A 12,452-nucleotide genomic window follows, 5' to 3' on the forward strand; every position below is an offset into this window, starting at 1 on the left:
TAAGTAAGCTACAGCAGGGGACATCCAAATACAACACACGAAAATATGCATTCAGTTTCAAGTTGTTCGAATGCTATGGCGCCTTCTTAAACTTGCCTTGGCTTAGAGCAGCATTTCTCAATCTGGCGGTTGGGATTCCTGGGGGGGGGGGTCATGTGGGGGTGTCAGAGGGGTTGCCAAAGATAATCAGAAAACAGTATTTTCTGTTGGTCATGGGGGGTTCTATGTGGGAAGTTTGGCCCAATTCTGTCAGTGGGGTTCAGAATGCTCTTTGATTGTAGGTGAACTATAAACTCCCAGGTGAACTACATCTCTCAAATATCAAGGTCTATTTTTCCCAAACTCCACCAGTGTTCACATTTGGGCATATTGAGTATTCGTGCCAAGTTTGGTCCAGATCCATCATTGTTTGAGTCCACAGTGCTCTCTGGATGTAGGTGAACTACAACACCAAACTCAATGTAAATGCCCACCTAACTCTTCCAGCATTTTCTGTTGGTCATGGGAGTTCTGTGTGCCAAGTTTGGTTCATCGTTAGTGGAGTTCAAATTTGAATACTGGTGGGGTTGGGGGAGGGGATTGATTTTGTCATTTGGGAGTTGTAGTTGCTGGGATTTATTGTTCAACTACAATCAAAGTGCATTCTAATCTCAGCCCACAATAGATCTGTGCCAAATTTGGCACACTACCTACATGGCTAGCATTGCATACTGGTGAGGTTGGGGGTAGCTGTTTTTGAATTCTGTGAGTTGTAGCTTACCAACACTCAGAGAGCACTCAGTACCAAACTGGTGATAGAATTAGTAAACCTACTACACAAAACTTGTCCCAGAAACAGCCCTCCCCTTGGCTGAGAGGCCAGCTAATCACAGCGGAGCAGGACTTTGGTGGGAGGATTCAGTCTGTTTCCAAAAAAGAAGAGAAGGTCAGGTGGAGAAATCTTCAGCCTTATCTGCCAAAGGGGCACCTAAGACCATCAGAAATATGTGTTTTCTGGTGGTCTTTGGTGACTCCTCGGAAAACCCCTCATGACCCCCGCAGGGGTCCTGATCCCCAGGTTGAGAAACACTGACATACAGTGAGACACACAAACACAGACAAGGCAAAGGCTTCTGCTTTTTCATTTCCGGCTTCTGGAGGTGGTGCTCATCTCTGGCTCTGTCAAAGGTGCTGTTTTCAATTTCCAAGCCGAGGAGCATGCATTATCACCGCCTGGTCATGTTTCCGGAATGACTGCTTGGAGCATCTTTTTCCCTTTTCCTGCCGAAGCAGTACCTATTGATCTACTCATGTTTGCATGAACTGCTAGATTGGCAGAAGCTTGGGCTAACAGTGGGAGCTCACCCTGTCCTGCGGATTCATCAATTCAGCAACAGAAGGGTTCAACCCATTGCACCACCGCAGGCCCAATAAAAATTTACTTATGCTGTTCTGTAGATTCTAGCCCAGGGCTTCTTAAACCCTTCCAGTCAAGATTTCTTTATATGACCCTGAGTATATATAGTATATATAATAGATATCAAAATCGGGCATTTATTGATAACAAATCAGCATTTTCAAGGCTTGCTGAAGCATTTTCTGTAGACTTCACTGCAAACTGTTTCCAACAGATTTGTGCAAATATCTAAACAGCCACTAGGTGGCATTCAGAAAACTTTGACTTTTGCTATATTTTTTCAGGGTTGCTATACTTTTTCAGGGACCCCATTTGGAGTCAGGACCCACAGTTTAAGAAGCAGTGTCCTTGCCCATGGATGTCCTTGCTGGGTGGTGGGTTCACACTACAGCAATCTTTGAAAAAAAAACCCCACATTTTTAAAGATGAGAACTAAGCTATGCTGCCTTGAGGGATACTGGGAGTTGTAGTGCACAAAGGTAACTTTGTAAAACTTTGTTGTAAAAATGCATTTTTATTTGGACTTCCACTTCCAGTTTTTGTAATCCCAAAGACTAATATTCTCAAACGGTGCATAGCACAATGCATTCTCCACCAGTTATCTAAATGCCTGAACTGTCCTTGAGAATTTCAGAGATGTATCATCGAAGACTATATACTTTCACTATATGCTTTTTCTTTCTTGCTTTCTTGCTCTGGCTTCTCTTGTGCCTCCTTCCTCTTCTCCTCCACTTTGGATGCTCTCGCCTGCTGGACCGCCCTTCCTTCTCCTCTCCTCACTCTTCCTCTCTTCCATTTGGCTTCCTCTTCCTCCTCGCTTCCTGCCCTCCGTCTGGCTGCTTTTTCTCCAGGCCACTCATGGCAGAGGGATCTGGCAATTCCCTTGCACAGGTGCAAAAGCTCTGACGTGGCGCTGCCCCGTGGGCACATTCCCATACTGCCGTGTCTCCTCGACCCAGCAGAAGTAATGCGTTGTGGCAGGTAGAGGAACTCAACAGACCAAGAAGATCTGCTTGTGCGGGGATGGCGAGGCAAGCAGGCCTCCCAACACCTGTCTCTCAGCACAGGGCCCCCAAGGCTGCCTCCCAAAGGGGCAGGTCGCCAAGGAGGGGCCCCTGCAGGCAGGCAGCAAGAAAGCAAGCAAGCTCCCCTAGTTCCCTGTCACCCAATGTGCTCTCAGACAGGCAACGTAACAACAAGCACGCGCACCCACCGATGTTTTCCCAGGGAAATACACCACAGACTTCATACCACTGAACATAGGCTTCATCACATTTACTAAATTCCACTGAGTGCTATACTTAAAATCCAGGAACCCACTCTTATCATCACATTAATTTGACTTCAGGTGTAGGATAGAGCACTCTTTGCATATTTTAAGCTTGAGGGCCAGCATTCTTTTAAAACATTTCATGAGGTGGTGGGGAAGTTGATTTTTTGAAATCATGATCTGGATGTTTAGGCCATTTCTGTAATGTGATGGCATTAGTTGCTCCCAGGTTTACCATAAAATGTTTCCCCAATTTGTGGGAGGGGAAATTGTGGAAGGAGCCAAAAGTACCCTTGTTAGGGAAAGCATTACCTTTTGTTCACTGAGGTTTTACTGTGCCAGAACAATTTCTTTTAAAAAACAACCTTTCTGGGTCCCTTCTTTTTCTTCCCTTCCTTCCATGATATGTCTGTGCCTTGTGTTGGCATGGGAAAGCTGAGAGAGAAGGATTATTATTATTATTATTATTATTATTATTATTATGCCATGTTTCCACGCTGTTCAGTCCTGGGAGTTATAGTTTCCCAAGGTCCATACCCTTCTCTTGGTGCATTTACACTATGGAATGAATGCTCTTGGATCCCACTTTAAATATCATAGCTCCATACTATGCGGTCCTGGGAGTTATAGTTTCACTAGGTCCACACCCTTCTCTGGTTGCATCTGCACTGGATAATAAATGCAGTCTGGATTCATTTAAAATGCCATTATTATTCACCAGCATTGAAGCGATGCTCCTAGTTCATCAACTCCGCTGCACTGGCTATGTTGTCCAAATGCCCGATCACAGTCTCCCAAAGTAGTTACAATGCTCCCAATTCAAAAACGGAAACAGAATGTTGGTAGACAGGAAAAGAGATTTAAAGATGGGCTTGAATCCAACCTTAAAAACTTTGACATAGACACCAAGAACTGGGAAGTCCTGGCCCTTGAGCACTCTAGCTGGAGGTCAGCTGTGACCAGCAGTGCTGTAGTATTTGAAGAGGCACAAATGGAGGGTGGAAGGGAGAAACAGGCCAAGAGGAAAAAGGTGCATCAAGCCAACCTTGACCAGGACCACCTTCCACCTGGAAACCGATGTCCTCACTGTGCAAGAACATGCGAGTCAAGAATAGGGCTCTACAGTCACCTACAGACCCACTGCCAAGACACTACACGTGGAAGGCCATCATACTTGGACAACAAGGGATTGCCTCAGTAAGGCAATCCCTTGTTGATTGCCTTCTGAAGTGTAGGACTTAGTGGAATTTAGTAAATGCGATGAAATGGTCAAAATTTTTAAGTAAAGCCATCTTCAGCTTTGTTTGTTTGTTTATAGTCTTTTGGTGCTGTTGTTCATTATTAAATAAGCAACCACCCTCCTCCATAGTGTGCCATTCTATTTCCTTTGGTTCCCTTAAGACTCTGCCAAAGAAGTTCACCATGGATTTTCCCCCTTTGCAACATAGCAAAAAAGGGAAAGGAGGGAAGGGCAAGTGTCTGCTGAAATAGAACAGCCAGTCCCGGCAAATACTTCTGAGGACACCTCGGGTGTATAAACAGCAAAGATTTTCTATGCATCTGACTTGCAAACGGATGGCCAAAATGAGCAGGGCTGAGCTATTATTCCGGGCGATGTTTGATTCAAGCCATTGGGTTCTATGACCGGCAGAGAACAGAACTGTGGAAAATAAATACCAATGCTTTTGTGCATATCAAAATATCCTGCTGGCTTCGAAAGATACTGATAAATATACAGCGCAACTGTGGGGAAATAGCTTTGAGCTGAAATTATCCTCTTCTCCTTAGGCAAAACGTTCCTTCTTATTCAGAGGTGCCAATGAGGCTGCACATAGTAAACATGTCAACTTCAAGGGTGGCCCGGACTCTTTTTAGGTTGGTAACGATGAAGAGAAATGTGTTCAGCTTGCATTGCAATGCTTACATATCAGATCTTTTACTTTTAAAACAATGCACACACTGAAAGCCTCAAAACATATCACTTCCCCAAATTCTGGCATGCATACACACATGAGGATTGCATGCCAAAAATGTGTCATTGTGAAAATAAATCTTTAAAATGCATTCGGCTAGGGAAAAGACTTGCAAACACACACACACACACACACATAATTGGGTAAAACTGTGTTCAAAATGCACAAATCAAAACATGAAAATAAATCACTAACAATATACACTAATAACACTGTTCTACAAATTTTCAGTTTTTCTCAGTTACGGAAACGAAATGTGCCGTTTCTTAATAAATTTAACATGCTGAATTCAAATATAATAATTAAATGTGTTAATTGGCTCTGGTTTTTATGCAACAGCTATTTCAATTTTCTCCACAATAGGTAATTCATTAATATTATGATAATGCGCCTAACATTACTGCATGTATATAAACCGTGAATATTTACTAAATTTTAGTCAAATTATATTGCCAATAGTTTATACATGAGAAATATTTATTTAATTAGTCTATTGTTTATGTTTGTGAACAAGAAACTATATTAGTAGGCCTAATGCAGTTGAAAAGTCTGAAAGTTTAAATGTTGCTTTAATCGTGACTTTAGTTTATATCCTGTTTCCTTCTCTTGACTTTTCTTTTGTATTCAAGGAAAGGATTGTCTCTTACAATGCTCCAGCAGTAGTCTGACAGCATTGACGGAGTCCATTTACCTTGATATCTTTTTTCCATAGTGCTTTATTTACACACGTGCGAGGCATAACTACAGTAAAAAGAACAATGTAAAACAATGTTTAACGATACTGTCTCAGTCTTCAACTGACTGACCCTCACCGTTCAAAAGTCTGGCCTTATATAGGGCTTTCTGGCTTTTGCACACGGCACTAATACTGCGTCATCAAACTTTCTAGAGTATTCTAGAATCTTCCATAGTGTAAGTCGCAACATGCATTTTTTTCAACCGTACGTGATCACGTGATTGCTTATATCATAAAAACTAGAGCCAATATACATTTTTAAATGTCATTTTCGTTTTCAGCACCCCAAAATCATAAAAGAACAGCTATTTTCAGGCCCGCAACTTTCTAGAATCTTCCATAGTGTTAGTCGCAACATGCATTTTTTCAACCATACATGATCACGTGATCATAAAAATTAGAGCCAATATACATTTTTAAATGTCATTTTCGTTTTTAACACCCCAAAATCATAAAAGAACAACTATTTTCAGGCCTGCAACGTTTTCTCCGTTGAACAGTGTAATTGGTCCAAAGTTATATCCACGTTTTCATTATTTATATTTGCAATACATGCTTTTTCCAAGGAATTGAGAGCAAACATTCAGGGGGGAAAAACAAACCAGCTTCTAGGTTGGCTTTTTTCAGTCCTGCCTGAAGATGCCAGGGATTGTCTTCAACATGAAAGATGTGGTCTTTTCTATTGTGCTTCAAATATTCTCCAAGAGCTATAAAAATAACCCCCTGCCTAGTAATGGGAAATTCTTGCTTTGAGTTTTGACTAAATGTTTTCTCAGTAGGATACTTTCACTTGCCATGTTTTCCATTTTAGGTTCCTCTGCAGTTCCACCCAGACGACAAGTGATCAAGAGTGAATCCATATATTGTTTCCTGCTCAATCCCTTGAGCTCCAACCATGTCCAAGGATGAACTGGGCTGCAAGTTGGCACCAGTTTACAAGCACAAGGAGCGCAAACCCAAGAAACCGCACTACATTCCCAGGCCATGGGGGAAGCCCTACAACTACAAGTGTTTCCAGTGCCCATTCACCTGCATGGAGAAGTCCCACCTTTATAACCACATGAAGTACAGCTTATGTAAGAATTCCCTGTCTTTGCTCATTGAATCTGACTGGCCCTATAAGAAAGGCAACCTCCTTCACCCAGAGCTCCGTCTTTTGCATGCCACCCAGGCATCCCGAGCGCGAGGGAGGCAGGATGAAGCCGAGGCTTGCGATCCCACTGGTGTCACCAGTGCCACGCTCTCCTCAGATAGAGAAGGCGGAAGAGAGAAGCCCACAGGGGCAGAAGAGACGTCTTCAGAAAGAATGAGCGATGAAGCCAACCAATTCCAGGAAGAGGAAGAGGAGGAGGAAGTGGAGGAGATGTCCAGGCTATTGCAGGAAGTCAACTCTGTTGAGAAGAAGGAGAAGGCCAAAGAGACCAATGCAATTGGAGAACCCACTGAGCCCGACATGAACGCCTTGCTCTTCCAGTTTAAAAACAAACGGGAGAAGGCCTGCAAAGACCCTGCGCCAGACTTCATCATCACAGATGTTTTCTCCTTAAAGAAGCATGCGGCGAAGGGAAAGGAGCCAGCCTCACTGGAGATGGAAGCCAAACCAAAGCCTTGCAAAGTGCCCAAGAAATGTTCAGGGAGCAGCAGCGTCCTTATGGAACAATGGAAGCTTGTTGCCAACGGCCAAAGGAGAGGGGGCCCCAGTGAGGTCCCAGCATCATGCCCTGACGGCAACATCATCCCATGTTACCCCCCGCCAGCCTACGGGGAATTCCACGAACCCCAGAGCCTCAATCTCTCCTTGCTGGGGATCAACTATCCATTGAACCCCAACCTCTTCTCTTATCTCAGCCCTTCTGTGGCAAGCAGTGCCACGCCACACTCCCACTTGACGCAGCTTCCTTTCCTGGCCTCCACGGCCCAGCTCATGCACCCCCATTCTGCCCATTTCCAGCCCCTCCAGAACCCAGAAAGGTCAGCTTTCCTCCCACGCTTCTACTACCCGTTGCTGTTTGAACACTCCTTCACCTCGGCAGAAAGCAAGGTGGCCAACGTTAAGCCAGAGGCCCAGCAGCCACCTGCGACAGCCATGCCTGCCCCTTCCCAACCCAAACCTCCTGTGGAGCCACCCAAGGCAGGTCTTCTGAAAGTGCCGGTGCTGAAGACCAGCCTCCCCTGGATGAAAGGCTTTCGGGAAGAGCCCCCTCCTGAGCACGTCCACAAGGCCTTGCTGCTCCAGGATGAAGAAGACAAGTGGTTGCTCCATGACAAGGAGAGCCACTCTTTGCTGGGTGTCAACAGCCTGTGCAGAAAGCCAACCATAGCAGATGCCTACCAGAACATCGTTGGCATTAAAGACGGAGCAGCTCTTCTCCCCAACAGCATCAGGAAAGCAGACCTCCCCCCTGTGTCCGCCTGCTTGGATGGAGGTGGGATTGCCATGAATAACTTGAAGAGGAAGTTTGCAGGGAATGGCCTCGATTTTGTTGGCTCAAATATGCTGGTGCCTGGAAAAGTGACTTACCAAGCCAGGTACAATGTGCCACGCAAACCCTATCCCTGGTACATGTTTCTTGACATATTCTCAGTGGCAGAGTTGGGGAATTCTTAGCTCTCCAAATGCTTTGGTCTCCAATCTCCATCAACCCCAGGCAGTATAATCAATATTACAGGGTGGTGGGAATTGTAATCCAAAATATCTGGAGAGCTTAGGATTCTTCACACTGCCCTGTGACTTGGCAACTGCAAGAAGGTTTGAAAAGGTATTTCCCTGGATGTAGTTGTCATTAGTCCCTTTTCACACTCCTAAGATGTAAGAGGAGATGAGGTCTAACCAATCATCCCAGTGTTCAATCTCTCCGTGTTTGCCTAAACAAAAGCTTATATATGTACATCTCTGTGTGTTCTGATGAAGCCCTTTACATATGACAAGATAACTCTGAGAAGTGAGCCTGGCTTATGGCAGGGCACCTCCAAGTCTGGCAAATGGACAAGGAACAGAAGCCTATAGTCATTGAGAAGGTGTAAATAAAAGACAAGATAACATTCCACCTACAATGAAATGTTGATAATATTCCACCCTGCAGAATCCAACTATGGACCCTTCCAGACAGGTCCTTTATCCCAGGATCTGATCCCAGGTTTTCTCCATTAAACTGGGTTATATGAGTCCCCACTGACAGATAATCTGGGATCAACAGAAAACCTGGGATCAGAGCCTGGGATATAGGACCTGTCTGGAAGGACCCTAAGTTAGTCAGTTCAGCAGCTGCTTCCTTCTGTTGGAGGACAGAGCTATGATTCTGGCATAGCCCAAGGGCCCAAACATAGCCTCTTCTCCTCTAATGAAATGGTAGAAAAAGTCTCATCAAAGCAGGATGATAAATCAAGGTCAAGCTTGGGTATCAAAATAATAGATTTTGATATAAGTGGAGGATCTACTCAGAGAAGGGAATGGCTCTTTCTTTAAGATATGGTATACACGTAACCATGCATCACTTCCAGATTTTTTTGATATCAATTTTTGACTAAAATTTCTGGACTTCAAAGACCTGCAAAGAAGGAAATGCAAGTACTGCCTGAAGGTGGGATCTCTTTTCTTGTATCTTGAACCCACTGGTCCATGTCCTAGGCCCCTTCCACACAGAATATCAAGGCAGATCATCCACAATATCTGCTTTGAACTGGGTTATCTGAATCCACTCTGCCATATAACCCAGTTCAATGTGGATTTTTTTCAGCTGTGTGGAAGGCACCCTAGTCTCTGGAGCAGAAGAATGCAACCTTCCCCCATTTTCTGCCAGACATCCTTTCCAACAGTTAAGCCACCTAGCCACTTTCAGGGTATCAGGATCAGCTGACAATGCATCCCAGGTACCAAATGAAAGATAATAGTTTGGAAATATTTTGTTTGTTTGTTTGTTTGTTTTGGACTACAACTTTCAGTATCCTACAGTCACTTCTATCACTTCTCCCTATGATTATGAGAATACTCATTTAATGAAGCAAGCTTTTCAAGAGCTGCATCTAATCAATGGAATGGGAAATTGTGCTTCTCTATGTATTTATTGCTGGACTACAATTCCCGATGGTAACTTCAGTCCAACAGCATCTGAAAGGCCACATATTCTCAATCAAGACATTCCCATGCTATGCCAGACAGAAAATACTAACCAACTCAAATGCATGACGGTTTACTTTGTCATTGTTTCTTGTGGCTTCCTGCCCTGTGTGATACTAACCTTTTCCCTCTGTTTGCTTTATCTATTCCTGGACTAATAGCGGTTTGAGAGCTGCTCCCACTCAACCCTCGAAGCCTCTGGACCATTGGCACATGGAGCTCCATGCTTGCCCAACTGAAGACCAGGAGAAGACGCGTGGCACCGACATTGTATCCCCTGTAATTACATCTCAAGATCACCTCTTTTTTAAACCAAGCAAAGAACAAGTGATAGCAGCAAGCCCCAAAGACCCAGAAGCGACAACTGTACTCATTGGGGACTTGTCCAAAACATTAGAAGAGTATCAGGAGGTGGAGAAGAAGCTCTCAGACCTAGCCAAAGAGGACACTCCAGCCCAGAAGCAGCTAAGGGATCAGCTGGTCAAAATCCGGCAAGAACTTTTCCACATCCACCAGGCGCTGGAGAAAGCAGCCAAGCCCTGTGAAGGTCCTCTTGATCTCTCTGTGAAAAGACCCTCCCAAGATGTAGAGAAAGGCTACCAAGATGGAAAAGAGCCCAAGGCCAGTTCTAGGTATGGCAAGGATCCAGGCTCCATCAGTCACTGCTTGGCTGTGGATGAAGCCTTCCAAGAAGATGAGGAATCGGATTGTCTCCTGGAGAATGAGAGCAAGACCATCGACCTGCTGATCAAGATGAGCCGCTCGGAGCATCTTCGGGCCTCTTCAGCTGAAGCCAGCTTAGGCACAGTGATCAAAGCCGAGGTGCTGCCCCTCGGCGTCCCTCTTGAACTCCGGCATGCAATGGAGCCCTACTACAGCCGCACCACCAAATGCGAGGCCGATTCCAGTGTCCTGCTTTGCACCGATGGGAGGTCCAACACCAATGGCAACCCAGGCCCTCCGCTCTCAGTGGCTGAAGACGTCCCCCTCGGGTGTCGAGCCGTCCCACGCTCCTTGTCCTGTGGCCTGCCAAGCGAGTCCGACCGGATGTGCATCCACAGCCCATTGAACACAGACCCATGATGCTCTTGGCTGATGGGCCTCCAGAGCTCATTGACTTTTTCTCTCTCTGAAAACCTTTTCCACAATCTCCCTCTAAGCTCCCTTTTTTAAAGTACATCTTTCAGCTATAATAATAATAATAATAATAATAATAATAATAATAATAATAATATACTTTATTTATATTCCACTCTATCTCTCTGAGGGGACTCAAGGCAGATATGGCAAACATAAAGGCTTCCCATCTTTTTCATCTCTGGCATCTGGAGAATGTGCTCAACTCTGGCCATGGGGTGGTGCTGTTGATCCATCTTCCATGTTGAGGAGCTTTGTTGTTTGTAAATCTCCTCCCGATCAAATCGCCGGCATGTCCTTATGGGCACCTTTTATTACCTCTCCGCTGAAAGCGGTACCTATTTATCTACTCACATTGCTGTTTTCGAACTACTAAGTAAGCAGCAGATAGGGCTGACAGCAGGAGCTCACGCTGACCTAGACCTAAACTGCCAACCTTTTGATCGGAAAGATTTTCTACAGCTGGTGGTTTAACCCGCTGTGCTAAGCCCAACTCCCTACATGACAAGACGGTCATTTAAGCTTTGTGCTGTGGAATCCAAATGATGGATGAAACACTCCTCTTTTAAATATTAGGAAAGGCATGGCATCTGGGGGTTCCCTGTCTGTGCATCCTTCTGGTCATGCAATATGTTGGAGGAGAGATAGATAGGCAGAAATGACAAAGCTTTGTGAGAAAGGGAGCTCACCTCCAAGTTCTTTTCTGTTTCCTTCTTTGTGGGTTAAGCAAGTCATAAAGTTAAAGGTCAATGTATTGGGTTGTGGGATCTCAGATGCCTTTCAGCTTCTGTGAGCCAGACATGCACATAAATGAGATAAAACCATTGCAGGACTTTCAGTTTAGTTGTGGACTGGTTACAGCCCACAGTAGATGGATGTATGAACATGCTTTATAGGAAAGCATCCATGAGCCAGAGAAGTGATCCTAATAAACTAGGCAGTGCCCAACAGTCACCCTTCTTGTTGTCAGAGAAGGGACTGTGTCCAAAGTCAGTGGCTGTCAACAAGTTCTGTTGGATCTTGCTCACTCAGAGAGCTAAAAGTAGTACAAAAGACGTGGCCTCATGCCAGTTTGATGGGAGTGCTGCAGTCGTGTGTGCTGTCCAGTGGCAAGAGTCCTCAACTTCCAAATGTCCCAGACCATGACTGTCTTTGCTCTCAGTTTCCATAGCTGAGGAGAATGGGAGTTGTGGTCTAACACACCCAAAGTCTGGAATATAGGACCAATGAGGCTTTCTCCTCCATCGTGGGGCCAAACTCAGACTCCAGTAGGAGTCATTTAGTAGCTGCTCAACGTTACTGAATAGACAGTAGAAAGAGCAAAGTATTTCACTGATTGCATTAAAGACAGCCAAGTTGAGCTTAGAAAAATTGCATCCCATATTTTCCCACATCATTGTCCATTTCCCCACACTTACTTTTACAGCAGTTTATTTTGATCTGATTGAGCACTTGTCTGATGCTTGAAGTATACATACATGCATATATATTCCCATTTATTCACAACTTTCTGCCACAACCATCCCGGCAATGCAAACGTCACTCAGACAAACACTCGAGCAACATCCCCCTGCACTTATGTGTCGACCGATGACAATCACTGGCAAGCGACCTTTATGGGCTAAAATTGTTTATGGATCATGTAGAACGGTGCTTTGGGGAGGGAGGTGGGGTTTAAAGAATATCCATGTGTTATTTATTGTCCACAATTTTAAGAATGTAAAAATATATTAAATTAAAACAACTAAAAGTGCCAGGGTGTGTTTGCTAGTGTTCTTGCAGCAAATGAAGATCCTGCAACATCTATGTTATTTGCTATTATT

The 12,452-nt window shown here is 44.6% G+C and overlaps 1 protein-coding gene and 1 long non-coding RNA gene across 4 annotated transcripts in view; one reads left to right on the forward strand and one right to left on the reverse strand.

The window, feature by feature from the left end:
- PRR35 (proline rich 35) overlaps positions 1-12,385 on the forward strand; it is a 45,578-nt gene extending 33,193 nt beyond the window's left edge. For all 3 annotated transcript variants that reach the window (XM_067461212.1, XM_067461213.1, XM_060786222.2), the window contains 2 exons: positions 6,187-7,904; positions 9,654-12,385. In XM_067461212.1, coding sequence (XP_067317313.1) covers positions 6,271-7,904; positions 9,654-10,575 — 2,556 coding nt within the window. In that variant the 5' untranslated portion in view covers positions 6,187-6,270 and the 3' untranslated portion in view covers positions 10,576-12,385. The remainder of the gene's footprint in view (positions 1-6,186; positions 7,905-9,653) is intronic.
- The window catches only part of LOC132780591 (uncharacterized), a 55,256-nt gene that overhangs the window by 18,509 nt on the left and 24,295 nt on the right, over positions 1-12,452 (reverse strand). The gene's annotated exons all lie outside the window — the stretch shown is intronic.

This window comes from Anolis sagrei, chromosome X (assembly GCF_037176765.1).
Source record: "Anolis sagrei isolate rAnoSag1 chromosome X, rAnoSag1.mat, whole genome shotgun sequence".
Classification (NCBI taxonomy): Eukaryota; Metazoa; Chordata; class Lepidosauria; order Squamata; family Dactyloidae; genus Anolis; species Anolis sagrei.